Source organism: Ursus americanus, chromosome 4 (genome assembly GCF_024610735.1).
Source record: "Ursus americanus isolate L20-20 chromosome 4, mUrsAme1.1.p, whole genome shotgun sequence".
Classification (NCBI taxonomy): domain Eukaryota; kingdom Metazoa; phylum Chordata; class Mammalia; order Carnivora; family Ursidae; genus Ursus; species Ursus americanus.
Window position 1 is genome coordinate 84,931,917 of NC_142130.1, and position 20,976 is coordinate 84,952,892.

The 20,976-nt window shown below is 39.1% G+C and overlaps 1 protein-coding gene across 9 annotated transcripts in view; it reads right to left on the reverse strand.

Annotated features, from left to right (window-relative positions):
* The window catches only part of GRIK1 (glutamate ionotropic receptor kainate type subunit 1), a 364,961-nt gene that overhangs the window by 125,057 nt on the left and 218,928 nt on the right, over positions 1-20,976 (reverse strand). For 6 of the 9 annotated variants that reach the window (XM_045785681.2, XM_045785678.2, XM_045785679.2 and 3 more), the window contains exons 2-3: positions 12,921-13,088; positions 9,108-9,365 (exon numbers count right to left, since the gene is read on the reverse strand). The exons of 1 other annotated variant lie outside the window; for it this stretch is intronic. In XM_045785681.2, the coding sequence (XP_045641637.2) occupies positions 9,108-9,365; positions 12,921-13,088 (426 nt within the window). The remainder of the gene's footprint in view (positions 1-9,107; positions 9,366-12,920; positions 13,089-20,976) is intronic. 2 more of the 9 variants (XM_045785683.2, XM_045785682.2) reach the window with 1 other exon arrangement.

Sequence of the window (20,976 nt, forward strand, 5' to 3'; positions counted from 1 at the left end):
AAAAATAAAATGCAGTTAAGGGGACAACCAAACCCAACTGAGGGACGTTCTACAATAAAACTCACCTGGACTCTTCAAAAATGTTGAGGTCATGGAAGGCAAAGGAAGGCTGAACCAAAGGAGACCAAAGGGGAGTAAAATATGATGACAGCTAAATACAATGAGTGATCCTGGATTCAAAAAAATCCTGTAAGGGCAACTATTGTGTCAGTTAGAGAAACTGTAATATGGTGTGTGTGTGTGTGTGTGTGTGTGTGTGTGTAAAGAGAGAGGGAGAGAGAGATTAGTGCAGACCCAGCAACCTCGATCTCAACGATCAGCCTTTTCCTGTGAGGAGAGGGTGTGAGGGGTACCTGGGCACGGGGGACTTCTATGAGGGTGCGGAGTCAGATAAGTTGGCCCTGACTCCCTTCCATCCAGGTGAAAAATGCCAAAGGGCCCCCAACACCATTGGCCAAGAGCAGCACAGGGGGCTCTCTGTGCCTGGGGAAAAGCCATGCTCTGGAGGAGAAACCATGGTAGCCTCCAGTTGCTGGGAAAACCTCAGTTGTTTAGAATAACCTGCAATGAGCCCTTCTGGCCAGCAAATACCTGCTTCCCCAGACTCTGTGATCTCTGCAGAGCATTCTTTAAGAACTATTATCCCATTTGTATATAATAGTATTGTGTTAGTGTTCAGTTTTCTGTGGTTGGCAATTGTAGTGTGGTTATAACAAGGAAGGCCCTAGTTCTTAGGAAATACATACTACTGTACTTAGGGTCTACCAAAGGTCAGGATGTCTGCCACCTACTTTCAAATGATTCAACAACACTATTACTTATTACTATTATTATTTATTGTTGCTGTAGTTATTTTATGTTGAGAGAATCGCAGAGCATTAAAACAAAGGATTACATGTTGAACCTAGATGAAAGGCATACAGGAGTTCAGTGTGCTTTCTGGCATCTTTTTTCTAAGTTCACATCTTGCTAAATAAAAAGAGTAAACATGGGCCTAGAAAATAACACAAGAGCCTCTTTCCTCCACTTCCATCCTCAGGAATGCAATTGGAAACCACGTCTTTGGTTTTAAAAGCACTTCAGAGCCAGGAGCCTATTTATTTCACATGAGTTTGAGCTGGGCTCTGCATATGGAGATAACTTTCAAAAATGTCCCAATGGCCAATCCTAAAACCTAGTTTTGGCCACCTATCCACTCCGTGCACTCAGACACGACACAGAAAAATGCTGATTTGCATGCACAGGGAGTGACCCTGGGAATAGGCGGAGCATATGGAGGAGGGAAAAAAGAAGCTGTTATTTCCAGTGAGTGTTTAAAATTTCCCACGCCTCCTTCTTAAATAATAATAAACTTGCTATTTACATTACTCCTTTTATGAAGGATGCTACGTGCCTTATAAGTATCTCAATAAACCTCAGAATATACCCTTGAAGTGAAAAGGTGTCAGTACTATTTTACAGTCAGGAAAGTGAGACACAGTGAAGTTAATTGTTTAGATCGGCCCTAAAAATAAGTCACAGATGCCAGGAATTGGAAGGGACCTTAAGGTCAAACCCCTCCTTGATGCATGATTCCCCTCCACACAGCTGCTGCTGAACACCTCTCTATTTGAGAAATTCTCCACCTCGCACTGCAGCCCTGTTCTTTTCTGGACAGCTTAGTTATATGCAATGAGTATTAGTTCAAAAGGAAAGTACCTAGGTTTTCTTGAGTCTTAATCCAATTCTCTGTTCATTAGACCACATCAGTGGGGTTGATGCCATGAAAATGAACACAGTAAATCATTGGGACCCACAGATAAGATCGTGCATTTTAAATGTTAATTTTCTCTTCATTTGTACTCAGAAACATGGAAAATGGCATTTCACAAACTTGTTGGTGTGTTAATATACCCAGATCTAATAGGATTCTTAAGGGGATCTATGTACCCTCCAGAGGGAAGGAAAAATCAGAACTGAGAAATGGAAACGGGTAAGTGAATGAATTACCTGGGGGAAATATAGCACTTTTAAGTGCAGATCTTCATACATATGATTTTTCAAAAGTGCATCAAAAAAAAAAAAAAAAAAAAGCTAGAGACTTCCCAAAAGAAAAATTGTGTCCCTTGATCAAAGGACCTCAAAGAAGAATCTAGTCAAAATATTTGAGATGAACTATGTTGCAGTTAGCTCAACCAGAGTATTTTAGTCTTGACTTCCTGCTGATATCAATGGTAGCTAAAAATAATATACCCCTGTGCAATACCTAAAGATTGGTTTCCAAACAGTATTCTGAAAATTTGCATAGGGTTCAGGGCAGAGGACTGGAGTGGGTAGATAGGTAGGGTAGAAAAGAGTGAGGACAGAGAAAAAAAAAAAAAAGAACTACAATTTATTATCTTGTTGGTTGTGAGTGCCAAGGACTTCTATTCTCCAGCTATTTCAGGTGGAATTGTGAGAGGGCTTGTAGCAGAAGTGCTCTGGCTAGCACAAATGGTCATCATAACACAGTGGGGTGAGCTGTGATTGCTGAAAGGGAAGAATTTACTTTTGTTTTATTTGGCACTGATTGCATACTGAATATCTTTCATTTTGGCTTGGTAGTTTATGACAAAATGTTGATTTTCTCCAAGTCCAAATTTTAGGTCTCTGTCAAGGTTCTTGGTTCTGAACAATATATTCTTTCTGTTTTCTATGGGAAGATGGAGGGAAAGGTAATAAACATAATAAATCTAAGTCACTATTTAAATACAGCCATACAGCCATAAAAGCAATTATTTCACTAAGTTGTAGAGTGGCTGAGCATATTAAATGAGTTAAGTATACAAAATATTTAAAAGAGTGTGTGCCACATAATCAGAACTCAAGAATTTAGTTATTGTGTTATTTGTGGTTGTCATTTCTCTTGTGTTTTCTCCTTGAATTTATTGTTTCTTCCAATCACTAACATTTTTATGTATGTTAACCATATTTCAAACTAATCCTCATTGTAAAGCTTTGAGATAATGTTTCAAGTGATAGTTAATAGCTATTTTAGGCTGCATTTTAGAAATCTCATGGCTCTGATGTGTTGAGAAAAATGGCTTAAGGAAACTGTGGATGAAAAAAAAATCTCTTGAGGACTATATGTTGTGGACTCAGGGCTAGAGGCATCTGGCTGGAACTCATTTCCTTAATGGCCTTATCTAGTCCCATCTATATGCTGAGGGCTCTTGAATTTGTATCTCCAGCTCACACCACCTTTTGAACTCCAGACATATATTACCTGCCTATTCATCACCTTCATTTGAATATAGCATTCAAACTTCCCATGTTTATGACTGAACAAACTCCTGATATCGTCCTTATTCCTCCAAAGTAGTTCCATCTATAACCTTCCCCACCTCAGGTGATGTTAACTCCTTCCATTGGTTCAGGCTAAAAAGGTTAGACTCACTCTTCATTCTTCTGTTTCTCTCTCAGCTAGCTTCCACCTCTTCAGGGCATTATGCTAGCTCAACATTTGAAATATTTCAAGAAACTGACAATTTCTTACTCCTCTATTACTTACCTTCTTCAGTTGCCTTGATTTCTCTAGAAGCTACCTATGTTTACCTTTGCCTGCCTGTGTTGTATTATCGATACAAGAGCCAGAATGATCTTTTGATGATGGAAATCTGATCATGTCACTCCTCTGCTGTAAACTGTCCAATGGTTTTCCCATTTCATGAAAAGCAGAAGCTCTCCCTGATGTCTGTAAAATCCTCCACGATCTATATGGTGTGTCTCTCTGACTACTTTCCCACTACCCTTCCCCTATCACACTGATCCCACTGCACTGGCCTCTTTGTTTGTTATAAATAAATATTTATTGGAACACATCATACTTGTTCATTTGCATGTTGCCTATGGCTGTTTTCTTGCTACCGTGGCAGAGGGAAATCGTCATGACCATACGACCCACAAAGCTTGAGCTATATACTATCTGGCCCTTTAGAGATAAAAGTTTGTTGGCCCCTGCTCTACAGAACTAGTTGTGGCTGCATTTCACTGAGATTGGACTTGAAAAAGCAGAAACTGCTAATATCCTCCACACAGCATTTGGTGCTCAGCTTCTCAGCTCTTTTTGATGTGCGAAGGGATAGAAACCAGGCTTCTACCAGGGGTCTAATGAAGCAGAGGGGATGACCAATGAGCAGCAATTTCTCATTGCCTAGGGTCACCTCTGGATGTGGGAATCAGAGAGAAGTAGGTGACTGATGGGAAGAACATCCAGGCAACAGAGAGAGAGAGAAAGAGAGAGAGAGAGAGATGAAGCAAAACAAAACTTCACTCCAACAGTTCTCTAGGGTTTTTCTACATTTTTACCTCCAGAGGACAGAATTCTTCCTGCTAGTATTTAGTGAATTGAATTTTGTCCTTAGAGACAAGCACAGTGCTCCCCTTGACTTCAATGGGAGTCATGGGCCATTTGGTCCCCCAGACATCTGTGCTGGCTTCAGGCTATTTAACAAACTCCTAAACAAATCCCAATAAAGTGTTCTTTAATGGGTACTTAATTCTGGTGTGAGGGCGGATGCTGAGCACACCTAAGTCCTTTCTTTTCCTTCAGGTTTACTAAGTTTTCTCCTTTTTATGGCTTCATAATTACTGCAACCAAAACCCTGAGTCAAGCAGTATTAAACCTACTCAAAAGCAAAAGATGTCTGCTTTTATTGATCTCAGTTGACCTGTTTACTCTCTGGGTTCCAATTTAATGGCTCAATTGATTATTCATTTACATTTTTAATTTCTTTGTGGGCAACATCATTTTAACATGAATCATTTCTAACTTAATGGGCAACATACAAACTCATTTGGGATATTCAACTTTAGCAAGGAGTTATTGAGCAACAGGGCTCAGGTGAACTTAATAGGGATGAAAAGCAGATTTCACTTTCTTGTAAAAAAATGATAGAAATGATAATTTGAGTTTCCTCCTGTGCAAAATCCCCATCAATTATGAGTGCTCACCTGAAATCAGAAGGTTGTTTAGGACATCAACTTCTGTGTTATCCTTTTACAAATTATAGTTTGTCTAAATACAATTTGAAATCTATAACAGTTATGCTCACACCTTCAGTTGAGCTCTTAAATTAAATCTAAAAGTTTTAATATCATTCATTAATTTGTTTTCCCTTTGGATGGCCCTGCTTTCCTGGTGATGTAGAAATAGAAAAATTTGTACTACCGAGTGTACTACATAAGAAGAAATAGTATGACTTTATTCGCTCATGCAATTCTCTATTTACAAAGATAAGCAACATGGAAGATCTGACCACACTTAATTTATAATTGAAGGGGAACAGAATTTGCCAGTCCAAAATGTTTCTTTTTGGCATGGGGATTATTAAAAGATTATATATATATATATATATATATATATATATATATATATATATATCAAGATTTTATTTATTTATTCATGAAAGACAGAGAGAGAGAGAGGCAGAGGCAAAAACAGGCTCCCTGAGGAACAGGAAGCCCGTTGTGGGACTGGATCCCAGGACTCTGGGATCATGACCTGAGCAGAAGGTCAACACTTAACCAACTGAGCCACCCAGGCGCCCCAAGATATTTATTTTTAAGAAACAGCAGGCACAGATGGAGCTCTGAAATCTAAGTAGATGTTACCCTTTTGTAAGAGACATTTACATGTGTAAGGGAAATCTTCATTTGTAAGGGTGTCTACCTCACTGTACCAGGAAGAGGGGAATGACTAAATCTCTAGAAATTCTTCTCAATGAGGAAGGCAAGGCGGGACTTAAATATGCATAACAACCTTACCCTTGTTCACCCTGCTTTTCCTGATAACCTCCCATAACTGACTCTCCAACCCCAGCATCTATTGTCTTTAGCAGAAGATGGTATTTAAGGTGATGGCTTTGGCCATTTCAGAGAGTTACTTAGTTTTCTTGGGTCTGTCCCGTGCTTACAGGTGGTATACCTCCTATTAAACTTTTGTTTGCTTTACTTCTGTTAATTTGTCTCATGTCAATTTAATTGCTTGACCAACCAAAGATCCTAGAAGGGAGGAAGGGAAAACTTTTCCACCCTTGCACATTATAATATTCCCTCTCAAGGCCTTTTAAATATGCTTGTGGAATTCATTTGATGGTATGTTTTTCTTCCCAGCAAGCAGGTGAAGCTTTAAGAATATAACTGCCTGTGGCTTATTCTTCCCTGTAGGACTGTTTTGAATATAACATTTATAAGTTATATATCCAATCACCTTCCTTCACTTCTTTCTAAAATGAGATGAGGTCTAAGAAAATACATAAATGCATATTTCCAACCAGAACAGTCTCTTTTATCTGACAGTTTAAAATGGAACCAGAGTTTGGTGCAAAGTAGAGGAGGCTTACTATTCATCCTCCAAGAAGTAGAAAGTACTAGTGCTTGGTGAAAAGGACAATGAAAAATGAAATACTAGTAAAAATGTTGTAAGTGCTTTGTTTTATTAATTTTCACTGATGATTTTCTTAACCTTATTACCAAATGTGTAGATCAAGAAAGGAGCTAATTTTAATTCTTGGAGAAAAAATATGCGGAAAGTAAATAGTATTATTCCTTGCACATATAGTTAACTAAGTACTTCCCTATATTCCATAATTGTGTTAGGTGGCAGATTATAAAAATAAATAAGATAAAAGGCCAATGTTTAGGAATTCCTAGTCTCCTAGATGTGCAAACAGGTCATTGAAACATGTAATATAATACTTATATTTGCAAAGTGCTATTGAACTCTATGGTGGTCTCAGAGGGCTTCAAGGAAGAAGTGATATTTGAGTGTGATCATGTGGAATGAGGGAGCTCACCGTCTTAGGGGTTGTGTGGAGGACCATGCATAGTAAGGAGCCAGCTTCAGAAAAGGAGAGTCAGACATATTTATGAATACATCTCCTCAGGTAAGAGACACAAAAGCAAAAATAAACTATTGGCACTACACCAAAATAAAAAGCTTCTGCACAGTGAAGGAAACCATCACCAAAACCAAAAGGCAACCTACTGAACGGGAGAAGACATTTGCAAATAAAATATCTGATAAGAGGTCAATCTCCAAAATGTATAAAAAAAAATATACAACTCAACACCAAATTTTAATCCAATTAAAATGGCATAAGACCTAAATAGACTGTTTCCAAAGAAGACATACAGATGGCCAACAGACACATGAAAAGATGCTCGACATCACTCATCATCAGGAAAATGCAAATCAAAACCACAATGAGATATCAACTTACACCAGTCAGAATGACTAAGGATCAAAAAAACAAAGAACAGCAAATGTTGGTGAAGATGTGGAAAAGAAGAAACCCTCATGTACTGTTGGTAGGAATGTAAACTGGTACAGCTACTGTAGAAAACAGCATGGAGAGTCCTCAGAAAATAAAATTAGAAATGCCATATGATCTGGTTGTTCCACTACTGAGTATTTATCCAAAGAAAATGAAAATACTAATTCATAAAGATATATGTACCCTTATGTGTATTGCAGCATTATTTATAATAGCTAAGATATGGAAATAACCCAAGTGTCCATGGATAGATGAATGGATTAAGAAGATATGGTATATATATAATGGGCTATTACACAGCCATAAAAAGAATGAGACTTGTGGCGACTTGAATGGACCTACAGGGTATTATGCTAAGTGAAATAAGACAGAGACAGACAAATACTGTATGATTTCACTTATAAATTTCACTTATATGTGGAATCTAAGAAACAAAACAAATGAACAAATGAGCAAACCAAAAGAGCAGACAGACCCATAAATACAGAGAACAAACTGATGGTTGCCAGAGGGGAGATGGCCAAAATGGGTAAAGGGGAGAGTAAGGTACAGGCTTCCAGTTATGGAATGAACAAGTCACAGGAATAAAAGGCACAGCATAAGAAATACAGTCAAGCACATTGTAATAACATTATATGGTGACAGATGGTAGCTATGTTTGTGGGGAGCGCAGCATAGGATATAAACTTGTTGAATCACCTGAAACTAATGTAACATTATGAGTCCACTATACTTCAGTAAGAGTCCGATGAAGTTGGGGGTATGTAAGGAAGGACTGGTGGACTCTTTATCCCAGCTGATGTGAGGTATAGGGAGTGCAGGGAAGGGGTTAATGTAGTGCCAGCGTTAATGGAGATGAGGGCAAGATGGTGAACAGCTTCAAATGAGAAGGACTTGACAAAGAAGAGTCACCAGCATGGGGATTTAACTGTATAAAGGGAGCCTGAGCTCCAACAAACTGCAAACTGTGTCCAGAAGGCAGAGAGGAAAGGTGCTTGCAAAAGAAACTTGAAATGGGAGCAGGTCGGAAAAAGTGTCTAGTGAGATGGAGACTCTAAGCATCACGGTTCTGTTCTGCCTCCTAAAATAAGCAGTAGAACATTGAAAGATTTATTAAGGGTTGGTTATCAGGGGTTCTTAGTCCCTTTCCTATGAAATGGTCAGTTTTATTGATATAACCTCTAACTAGATTTCTCTGTTAACCTACTCTAGAAACTTGTCTAACATATAACATTTACATAGTTACTTATCAAATTGGAAGCATACTTCATGGTCATTTTCCAACTTTCTCTGCATTATTTAAGAAATGGAGTCATTGTCCCAGTCTCAATAGAGTTGGAGAAATAAAATCACGTCTTGAATATTCTGATTGGATTACAATATCAATAAGGTGATATATGTTGGGCACTACATCAAAAAACTAATAATGTACTATATGCTGGGTAGCTAAGCATAAATAAAAAATAAGAATAAATAAAAATGTAGTCATAAAAAATAAAATAATAAAATTCTATTAGTCATCTCTCATCCCAACTCATGTGTAATATAATTAAAACTTCAAAGTAAAAAACTAAAATAAAAACAAAAACACAAAACAATCCCCCTAAGTATGATGATAGAAGGATCATCAGAAAGGATCCAAAGGAATCAGACATGGCGACACGTGGAATTCTTAAATTAGAATACTCCCTTAGCTTCATATAAAAGAGCATTTTCATGCACTCCACCTGAGGAGTTAATGCCTCTAGAACACTCGGATTCCCTTTGTTCAGACCCGACACGGTCAGGTGAGGTGTCATGAGAATCCCATACCTGTGCTGTCTTCGTACACCACCGTCACTGTTTTCCAGTTGTAGTAGAGGACCAGATCCAGGACTGCCCTGCTGATAGCTGCATAATCTGGGTACAGGTTGATGTAAAACAAGTCTTTGTTGTCCACCGAAGGGTGTTTCCAGCGGGTCTGTATGTGTGGAACTTCGAGAGCATTGCAAATCGACTGCACGGCACTGACAGAGGAACTGTGGGAAGGGCCAAAGAGAGCAGCCACACCAAGAGCCAGCTGGTCACAGGCTGGTGGCCACAGACAAGGAGGGGTGGAGAGGGAGGGCAGGGAAGGGGGCAGAGAAAGAGAGAGCTGTGAATTTCATCGTTCCTTTCATGATCCCTCTTTTTATTTTCATTATTATAAATTTTCCTCTACTCTCCATCTGTATGTTGAGAAAATATGCTTAATCCAACTTCCATATCCCCAAGATAGTAAAATGTTGAGAGATTTGAACGTGGGACTGATTAGCGTGGGACATCACAAGGCCAATTCTGTCCAATCAAAAATGAGTGGCTGTTGTCACACCATCACTTTTAATCAGATGGGGTCCACATCCCTTGCTTGGCATGGCATAACCCAGGCGTGCCCAGAGCTGCTCTACAAGATATTTGCCAAGTGAATTTCATGTGAATGAAGTTCTGTCCTGTGGCTGGGTATCAATGAGGATATTAACGTGGTCCAAGAATTCAGAAGATTCTCTGGGTGGCTGCAAAGTACTTTAGTTCCCATCTTCCCAAAACTCAAATGAATTCCAGGCCACTGAAAAACCACTAAAGATATCAAATGATACTGATACCTAATTAAGCATAGAATAATAGCATAGCATAGCTTAAAGGGATCTTAGAAGTCATTTGGTCCAACCCACTAATACCACAGACAATGGAGTGAGTCAGGGCCACCGGCTCTGTACCAGAGCCCAGGGGCCCAGCTCAGGTCAGGCCCCTCCCTACCTCAACATCAGCCAACATGTGGCCTAACAAAATCAAGTCAATATGTACTTAAAAATGAATTCATAACACTTATTTATTTTTCTCATTATCAGATTTTTTTACATTCATAGAGAGAATTTAGAATATTTTAAAGTGTAAAAAAAAGAAAAAAAAAGATCCTGAAATTCCATCATCTTGGGAAGATACCTACTCATATTTTGGCATTCCAATTTATAAAAAATTAAATCATACAAATACAGTTTGACACATTGCTTTCTTCATTTAACACTGAATTTAACACTAAAAGCACACCCTTTCCCCCCAGTCTCCTCAAAGTCTTCAAAAGTATATTTTTCAAGTCTGTAGACTAGCCCATCTCATGGATATGTCATTATTTATTTAACTCTCTCTGATGCTGTTGAACATTTAAGCTGCTCTTAATTTTCGTTATTATAATTACTATTATAGTACTTATCTTCGTTCTTATATTTTTCTCTGCATTTTACATTACTTTCTTAGAGTAGATGATTCTCAGCTATAATTAAATGGTATGATATTTTTAAGCTACTTGATACATATTAAGCAAATTCCCTTCTGGAAAGATGGGACTGATTATCCTCTACAACCATGTAAAATAGTGTCTACTCATTTCATGATGATATAAATTTATGCTGGCATAGTATATAAGTTTAAAAGCATTTCAAATTTATATTTTAACATTAATTTAAAGGAATTTGGAACTGTATATATATATATTTGCATATATATGTGTATATATGTATTTGTATATATATTTGGAACTATATATATATATATAATATGTCAAAATTGTCTGACTTGATTTAGAGAGAAAAAATAATAAAGTTTTAAAAGCCATATTGCAAATATCTATGTAACTGCCAATGTTGAGAGTTATTCATAAGAAAACTTTCTGATTCTATGCTTTTGGTACTGAATTACTACCTGAGATATGAAGATATCATTTTCTTTTCTTTTCTTTTCTTTTTAAAGATTTTATTTATTTATTTGACAGAGAGAAAGACAGCCAGTGAGAGAGTGAACACAAGCAGGGGAAGTGGGAGAGGAGGAAGCAGGCTCCCCTCAGAGGAGCCCAATGTGGGGCTCCATCCCAGGACTCGGGGACCACGCCCTGAGCCGAAGGCGCTTGCTTAACGACTGAGCCACCCAGGTGCCCCATACATTAAGTGCTGTAAGCATAAATTGCCATTGTCTTCAGAAACTTATTTTCTGGATATGTTTTCACTGGTAAGATAAAATGAGAGCATGAGAGTATATGAACTGTTGTTTTGTCTAACATGGGCAATGGATTGAGATTCCTGCTAATATTTAGCTCAGGGATGCTAATATGACTTGACAGAAAATCAATTTTTTGAATTCTGTTTGCCTGCAAATTACCAGCTTTAAGAAGCTTTTGGGGTGTTTAATTTACAAGTATGGCAGGTACTCGAGACCACAAAAAAGCTTTCCATTTTATGTGGGTTAAAGAATCATTGTTAAATGTGTTTGCCTTTCTAAGGTATGTGCTCAGCAATGTTTGCATGTGTGTGACAGACAGAAAGACAGGACAGAGACAGATAGAGAAAGAGAGACACAGAGAGACAGAGACAGACAAAGAAATACAGAAACAGAGACAAGAGACAGAGAGAGGCAGAGAAAGAATGTCACCCACAGAAAGAATTCATGTGAAGATAACTTTGAAGTGCTATATAGGTAGAAATTTTTATTATTTGTTCATAGGCAACTCTGACCTATGTCGTATCTGCAGCTCCATCCAGCTTTAAAAAGAAAATGTGCTTAAACTAAGGTTGTGCCATAGATTTAAAAAAAAAAAAAAAAGAATCATTATACTATACGCTTTTCATCTGCACTCCTAGGAAAACAAGTTTTACCTTTTGTTTGTAAAAAACACTAAGAATCCTGCAGAAGAGTGTGTAAGGGGCACACATCTGATGATCCTGAGTTAATTCTATGTGGAAACAACCAATATTTGCTTGGCAATCGACATAAATATGGTGTTTATTGCAATCCATTTATTTGTGGGCAAAACATTCTTCTATGAGGGAAACAACCCCCCTACCTGAGAGTGTGGGGCAGCCTTGGTTTCCACACAGACACCTGCACGGAGTCTCAACACCTCCCTGATTAGAGGCCAAGTTTCAAGTGTATTAAATGTGACAGTGCTTCAGCGTTTGGGGATGTCTAAGCAAGCCCCACAATCCCGATGGCTCTTTCCATGACAGAAACCTTGCAGCCTCGCCTCTATGTAAATTAGATTATTTTGTAGGACCTTGTCTTCTACTCAAAAGAAAAAGAGAATCAGGAAAAAAATGCAGAGATTGTTTCATTGGTTGAGTTTTTATATTTCTATGATCTTGTGGATAGGAGTTAAAAAAAAAAAAACAAGTTGAGAAGACGCTAGGTAAACCCGGTAGTTTACAACCTGTTAAAATTCCAGATGTGAGTTATGCGAGTTGTGGGTATTTGCACATGCTCGGTGGATGTGACCTTCCACAAAGTTTTATTTGACTGCACTGTACAATTTCATGGTGGTATCTCAGCCTCAGGAAGGAAAAACAGATCAAGCTTGACATTTTCCATTCGCAGCTGAACCAGTTAATCATAGAGTAGAGGGCACTGAAGGGTGAGCTTATCAGAATGGCCCAGAACACATAGCGAGGCAACATCCATTAGGATTGTTCAGATTGCACTGGACAGTGACATCGAGGACCGAGGTTTCCTACAACCCATTTACACAAAGATGTCCACTCTGAAAAAGGGCAGGTAGCAGAAAAGGGGACTTGTAGAGCACACATCACCCAAAAAAGCTTTTAAAAATGTGAAAAGGGTTACCTCTCCGTGAGGCTTCAAAACTATCAAAAAGGTTAATTCTCTGGATGTCATAGGTTAATGTGGTGTTAGGCATCAGGGTTCGATTTCTGTTAATGCTGGTGACGGCGAACTTGAAAGCTAATTCTTCAACATTAACAGGCTCGTTCTCCACGGTTTCAAAAATCCCTCCTGCAGAAGCAAAAGAAATACATGAGAAGCATTAGTCACATCATTCCTGTGTATTTTTTTTAAAGAAGAATATCAGTGATTCACACAAAAGGCCCGCCGAAATAAATGCAGTGATCATCAGAACAGATCTCAAACCCACGGTTAGAATTTGTCAGCACACGTCACCTGCACATAAACAGGTCTGAGATTTCAAATCCAAAGTTGGACTGTATGTTACCTCTCAGATGGCCAATGTAGTCCAAATATTTAATTCCGTGTCAAGTATAACTGATAATACGGTGAAGGGTGATTTTCTACAGTTTGGACATGAATCACACTGTGGTTGACCTAAACATAATTTGAGCTGTATCTGGCGGGACCATCCTTCCTCAGAATGAAGCTCTTTCGATTTAAAAAGCAGACCTTTTCGACTCCAAAGAAATCAGTCAGAGAGCTGAGTGGGGTCAAAATGAAACATACATATACTTAGATTTTTCAAAACGAAAAAATTTCTTCTTTTCTTCTGGCTCAGAATTCTGGGGTCATATTCCAGAACCTTCCAAAGTGCACAGGCAGATTCAAACAACTTTTGTTTGTTTTGTTTTGAGACACTGTTTGGTCTGGTCTCAAAGCAATCCTGCATCCTATCTCCAGAGAAAAGTGGTGCTCCCCTAAGACAGAGCATGCACTAAAACTCTCAGACGGGGGGCGAGGGGGGGGGGATCTCCAAACAAGCGGCAATACGAAACACCGGTGCTTAAAGCCTCATTGGAGAATTCAGCTCTGCTTCTGCTTACCATGCTGATGTTAATAGAGGTAATTGGAGTGTCATTAACTGTACATTCTTAATGTTCTTTAAGAGTTGTCCTGGGATTATCAATAGATGCAGGAGACACAGTAGAGGCTCTCTTCTCTGACCTCCACTTAACTTATTCCTTGATTGACCAATACTCCTCCTTTTCCCTGAATAAAACATTAACTGGAGCCCTTGAAATGCTGAATACTTGTAACTAGCTCTCACCATTGGGAGACTCCTCACCAAAGATCAGATGTAGGTTTTTTTTCCAAACTTGGCTATGCCAGATCGATCTGTATGTGCTTCAAGTTCTCTCTACGCTCAAAAAAAATAAAATAAAATAAAAAATAAAAAATAAAAAAATCTAAAACTAAAAATCCCAAATAAATGTCACAGGCACCTGTATGATTTGGGTGTATTCTTAGAAAAAGAACTCTAATTGGCAAACTCTAATTCAAAGAAATGACTTTGATCCTATTTTGAAAGAATAGTAAACAAATAAACATCTGCAATTTTTATTAATTATAAAATTAATTATTATTATTTTGTAATTTCCTGCTCAACTGCCTTTCTCTATTAAATAATCAATTACACCGTCAGGTTGCAAAAGCAGAGAGGGTTTGTATGGAACTGCTTTGGCTTCCTTTGGAAACGTCTCTGGCTTTTGGACTGATGATATGAGATATTCATGCAGAGATCATGCTGCTGTTCTCTGAGAGCCCAGAGTTGAACCCTGTGTGACCACGTTAACCTTTACCTCCAGATTCCCACCGGACACTTATTCTGAAATCCATGTTAGGAAAATTTATGCTCTTATGTGACTTTGTTTTTTTGTTTTTTTTTTCTCAGACAGTGGTAAGCAGGTCCTTTGGGGGTGCTCTCAGTTTCTCTCGGAGCTATTAAGTGGAAGGTCCACAGTGAGGCGATAAGCTCAGGTAATAGAAGACGACAGAAACAAGCTGACCCATGATTAGAATAGCCCAGACTTAAGTTCAGAAACTCTTTGGTGTTTGGGACTTCACCATAATTATTAGCATTTAAAAAAAATCTGTTTATCTCCTCAAGCACACGGTGAGAACCCTTAGGAAGAGAGAACGTATCTTGTTCAGAACCACCATCCTTAGGGAGCCCAAAGTCACTTAAGACATTCAGCCTACAACTATTTAGGAATAAATCAGTCATTGGCTCAAATGTGAGCACCACTCATCCGCATAAGCAGGTTGGTAGGAAGAAATACACACCAGAGTGGGAATCCGAAATTCTGAACTTTGGACCTTGGTCCACCTCGTTCCTCTTTGAGAAGGAATTTTAAATATTAGGAAGGATGTTACTATGAAGCAGCTCTTTGGTAATATTTCATTTAAGCCTTTTAACATTCCATGTAGCAGGTAGTATTTCTGGTTTTATGCATGAAAAAGTGAACTGAGACACACACACTTTGCCTACCTTATTCAAAGGCCCCAGGCCTTGTTTGTGACGAACCCATGTGTTTGATTTTTCAATCTAGATATAGATTTTTAAAAAATACATATTATATTATACTATACATTATTATTTAATATATATGTTAAATATAATATAATATTTATTATAGGGAATTAGCTCACATGATTATCATATACAGAACTATATATAATTGATTTATATATATGTATTTTCACTTTATAAATTATTTCTGATGTCCTTCATCTCTAAGTGTGGGTTTATAATGCTTCCTTGCTTACCTTAGAGGGTTTCTCTGTAAAGGAAATGTCATAATGCATGGAGGGTGCCCTGAAAACACGATCATCCCCCAGAAATAAATTAGTATTATTACACATGGATAAAGAGGAATTAACATTTGTTATAGAACTGCATGCTCACCTCGAAATTGTTCCTTTGGTATGTAATTATTTTTTACATAAAGCTGAATGTTCCTGAGGTTAAGAGAATGATAAGTGTTTTTATTAAGTGCGTATGTAATGTGTAGGTGAACTCTGTTTTGTCATTTTGGGGCAATTTTCTTTCTTTCTGGCATCAAACGAGCATTATAAATGTTGTCATTAGCTCAACACCCCCCCCCCCATACACTCTCCTTTTTCCCTTAGGAAGGGCTGCTGTTGAATACCAAAAAGCTGCGGTGAAGTGAGGCATAGAGAGTACTGAGGAAGAACCAGGAAAGTAGAATCTGATAGAGACAGGACTGTTACTGATGGGAGCCATTCTGGTTCCTCCTAAGGGAGCAGGCCTATAAGCATTAGCCACTTCCTCTCTCCTCCTCCTCGTCACTTCAGATCTGACAACACTGAATTGCAGAGTCTTTGATAGGAGTAGAGAGACACATGCATGATTTTTTTTTTTTAATTTGTGGGTGTGGGCTTGTTAATGAGATATTTCAAGCCTTTGGGGCTCTCCATGTGTCAACTTCTGGCCTCAGTCATTTGTACGCTTGTGTCTGATGGTTTCAAGAGGAGGATTTCCTACCTGGTTCCTTCTTTTGTTCCCCTTTCTTTTCTGTTGTTCCCCTCCCTTTGCCCCTGCCCCCCCTTGCCTTTTTCTGCTAAGGTCAATGCTTCTCCCTCTCTCTCTCTTTCACCCCTCCATTTGAAGATAGAAGAGAAGACAGCTGTCTATAAGCCAGGAAGGAGGTCTTCACCAGACACCAGCTGTGCCAATGCCTTGACTTAGACTTCCTAGCCTCTGTGAGAAGTGTCTGTTGTTTAAGCCACCAGGTCTGTGAGATTGTTATAGCAGCCCGAGCTAAGATATTCTTCTTCTTCTTCTTCTTCTTCTTCTTCTTCTTCTTCTTCTTCTTCTTCTTCTTCTTCACCCCAAGGTCTTTGAAATTCAAAATGGACAACTTTAATGGAAATCATGTCTATGCATGTAAAATTCTCCTCCAACAGGATTCTAAATTTATGGCACAGTGGTTTAAGGTAAACAGAGAAAAACTCACTTGAAATCTCAATACAGAGCTAGGTAGCAGAGTTCCATCACCACAGGTGTGTTTCTCTGTCTGTGGGGTAGATACTGCACCAACAAGGTCAGACCAAAACAGGCAGTTTTGTTTTGTGACCACGTAGACATAGATGGAAACCAGAGATGGCTGCCTCCTGCACAGCTAACAGGTTGCCCTCAATAAGACATAGCAGTGGGCACAGGGGCGCAAGTGAGAACTTGTGGTTTTGTGTCACGTAATTCCATCTAGACTTCCAAGAGAATTTGGTCGTAATCACAAACCCACTTACTGTTGGGTCAAAAACATGGTCGTTATAGGTAAAAAGCAGTCAAGGCTTAGACTAAGTCTAAGTCAAGGCCAAGACTGACTGCGGGACTGTTTACAAAGATACCTAAGGTAAACCCAAAGCAATGGCTCCCAAACTTTTCCTTGACCCCGTTCCATTTGTACACAATCATAATGTCAAGGGATGGAGTCCAGGAATCATCTGTATCTGAAAAGGACCCAGCTTGGCTCTAGGTCCCATTGATTGATTGACTGATTGATTGACCGATAGATTTTTTTCAGGTTTCCAAAGATACTTTATAACCTGCTTCCTCATGTGCTTTCATGGCACTGCCTTCATCCAAAGACCTTTCCCTCTAACTTAATGCCTACAGCATTTTAACTCAGTTCACTTAGCATTTATTCAGTATGACTCTGGAGTACATATGTGTCTTTCCTGACAAAGCTGTGTCTAACCCTGACAAAAGAGAACTGGGAAGTCACTAGCTTTCCATGAAACAGGGAGGTATCCCAGTCAAAGTCAGTGTGAGTATAAAGTGGTAGAAATTGAGGCCCTTGTTACAGGCACATAATGTAAAGAGAAGCAGTTCCACGGTTGCCTGTTGTTTCCGCCCCTGCTCCCCCTAAGTACAGCCTGTGCTGGATGACGAGTGGGAAGTATGAGATTTGCCCCCTTCTTCCCAAAAGGAATTTAAGAAAAACAAAGCTCCAATGTGCCAGGGAATCCATCTCCTTTGGTGATGAGACAGAAGAAAACCGTGAAAATAATAACATTGACTCTCATTTCTGTAAAAAGAACACACTGTTCTGACTTGACTTACCTTGTAATGGTGAATGTATTCTAATAATATATTTACAATCGACCATTCAGAAATGTAATAACATTATATCCTTATGTATATTTAGGTTTATTTTTGGTTCTACTTCCACTGATTGTGTACATCATGTCTATAACTCTACTGAAGAACTCATTCATTCATTTACTAATTCATTCACTCATTTAACTACTTATTTATAAAATGCCAGCCTCCTCTGAACCACACACTGTACTTGGTGCTGGGGATACAACAGTAAACAAAATAGACAGAAATCTGACTTTTGGAGCTTACATGCTAGAAGGGGAGCTGACCATGAACAGGAAGAAGGGAGCTGACATGTTAAGGTAGGAGGCCAGGAAAGATGTCATGAAGAGAGCAACTTTGAAGTAAGAACCTGCAGGGAGTGAGGAAGCTGCCTGGTGTTAATTTTGAGGAGCAGTGGCAATGAAGGTGGGCGAGCCTGGTCTGGACTGGTGGAAGATGAGCTTAGGACAGTGATGGGGATGGATTAGAGCATATCACAGAGGGCCTTATAGGCCATAGTACGACCCTGGATTTTATTCTGAGTGAGATGGGAAGTCACTGGACGGTTTTGAGTAGAGTAGAGAAATGACATATTTCAAGAGGATCACCCTATGTGACACTGTCATCTATAATAAGAAATATATGTTGGTCTTCATCTTCTTGTTTGGTGCAGAGCTCCTAAAGCTCTTGGAATTTCTTAAGTGACAAGTGCAACAAATTTGCCTTTTGTCACGTTGATGAGGTTATTTGGGCGTCTCACCTAAGGATGGGGCCTGCTTGCCCAGACCAGAGAACCAACCACATGGTTAGAGGGTTGGGAACTCTCAGTCCCACTCTCTGACCACCAAGATGGGGAGAGAGCCTAGAGGTGGATCCAATTGCCAATGGCCAATGGGTGCATCAATCATGCTTATGTAATGAAGCCTCCATAAAAGGCCGGAAGGATAGGGTTCAGAGAGCTTCCAGGTTGGTGAAAACATCCACATCTGAGGAGGGTGATATATCCCAACTCCATGGGAAGAGAAGGTCCTGGGCTTGGTACCCTCTTAAGCCTTGCCCTATGTATCTCTTCACCGGGTTGTTCATCTGTATCCGTTAATGAACTGACAAATATAAGTAAGTGTTTCCTTGAGTTCTGTGAGCCGCTCTAGCAAATAATCAAATCTAAGGAAGACGGAGCCATAGAAACCTCTGACTTGCAACTGAATTAGACAGCAGCTGTGGGTAACCAAGGGACTTACTAGCTATTAGTATCTGAAGTGGCAGGGCAGTCTCATGGGACTGAGCTCTTATCCTGTGAAGTCTAACACTATCTCCAGGAAGGTAGGTTCAGAATTGAGATAAAATGTAGGACACCAAGGCGACGTCACAGAGAATTGCTTGGTGTGGGAAAACTGCCCATTTAATGACCGGAAATATCCAGACCAGAAGTGTTGTGAGTGTGGTAGTCTTGTGAGAACGAAGGAGACACACATGGCACTGGATTCTTAAAACTCACCCCATTTTTTGTACTATGAATGGACTAATGGGAGGAGAGGGGCAAGAGACAAAGCAGAGATCTTCTACCAAAGCCACTATAGTATCAGATGACTATAACCAGAAGCACTGTAATAATCCAGGTAACTGACGATGAGGGTTAGGTACAGATTAGCAGTGTTGGGGTATGGCAAAAAGTGGTCAAATCTAAATAAAAATTGAAGGTAGAGCTGGCAGAATTTGCTGATCAACTCTAAATGAGAAGAAGACATCAGGTTTTTGGTCTGAAATTGCCATTCACGGGGATGAAGAAAAAGAGCACATGCTTGATTTGGAGAACGATTTCCGTGTGCTGCGCTGCTTATTACAAATCCGAGTGGAGATGTCAACTAGGAAGTCATCTATGCTGGTCTGGATTTTGTAGGAGAGGTCTGGTCTAGAGAGAGAAATTTGGGAGTCATCACCGAAGGTTATGGTTAGGTGGTATTTAAAGCCATAAGACTGGGTTGACATCACCCAAGTGCAAGAGTAGATGGAGAGTGGCAGAAATTGGAATGATACTGTCAGAAACCAAGGAATGTCTGGAGCCACCAGCAGCTGGAGGAGGCAGGGAATTGAATCTTTCCTGGAGCCTTCAGAGAAAGTTGGACCCTGTTAAAAACTTGATTTTGGACTTCTGGGCTCCAGGACTGTGAGAGAACAGGTATCTATTGTTTTAAGCCACATCCTTTTTGTCATTTGTTACAGAAGCCATAGGAAACCAATATAGTATCACAACTGTCTTAAGAAAATTTTAGTAGTGCATACTCTTAATTACCGTATTTTCCCCTTTGTAAAATGTTATTTTATTTAATATTTCAATTAACAATCTTTAGCTCTCTGACTTGCTTCAGCAATTAAAGCAAGTAACCGTACCACACAACATGTGGATTTCTTTGTTAATTACATTTTCCTGTCTTAGTTTTGATATGACAGGGCCAAGCTTTATTATCACACATATTCTAATAAACTTCACTTACTCCCTTAACTAGCTGTTGTGTACCCACTGTGACAAATTGTGAGGTCATCCAGGAAAGAAGGGTAAAACTATCAGCTGGCAATCAAGAAATGGAATGCTTCAATAGTGTTGACTCCTGTTTTGCATTCCTGTGGATAATACCCATTCCAGAAGCTATCAACAGAAAACAAGATGGCAATTTGATCTATTCCTTTGCTGATGGCTTCTCCTTAAATATATATATTATATTGCCTCTCTTTATTGCCACATCCATAATTCTAGTTTATTACATCATAAGCAATTTACTATAAGCCTGTATTTACTGCACCTTTAATTTCAAGGCTACACATTTAAATTCTAAGATTCCCTTAGATAATACTCTCTTCCCCATTCAGCTTACCTCTTCTTGTTTTACTTTTGGAGACTGATATAATCTTGGTAAAGATTTCATGCTAGGTGAATTTGGATGGGAAGTAGATGTTATTTGGCCTAATGGAGAATGAATGCACAAGAGGTACCTGAATTTTTACCTTTCATGAAGTCCTGATTAAGGACAAAGCTGTAGGTAAGGACAG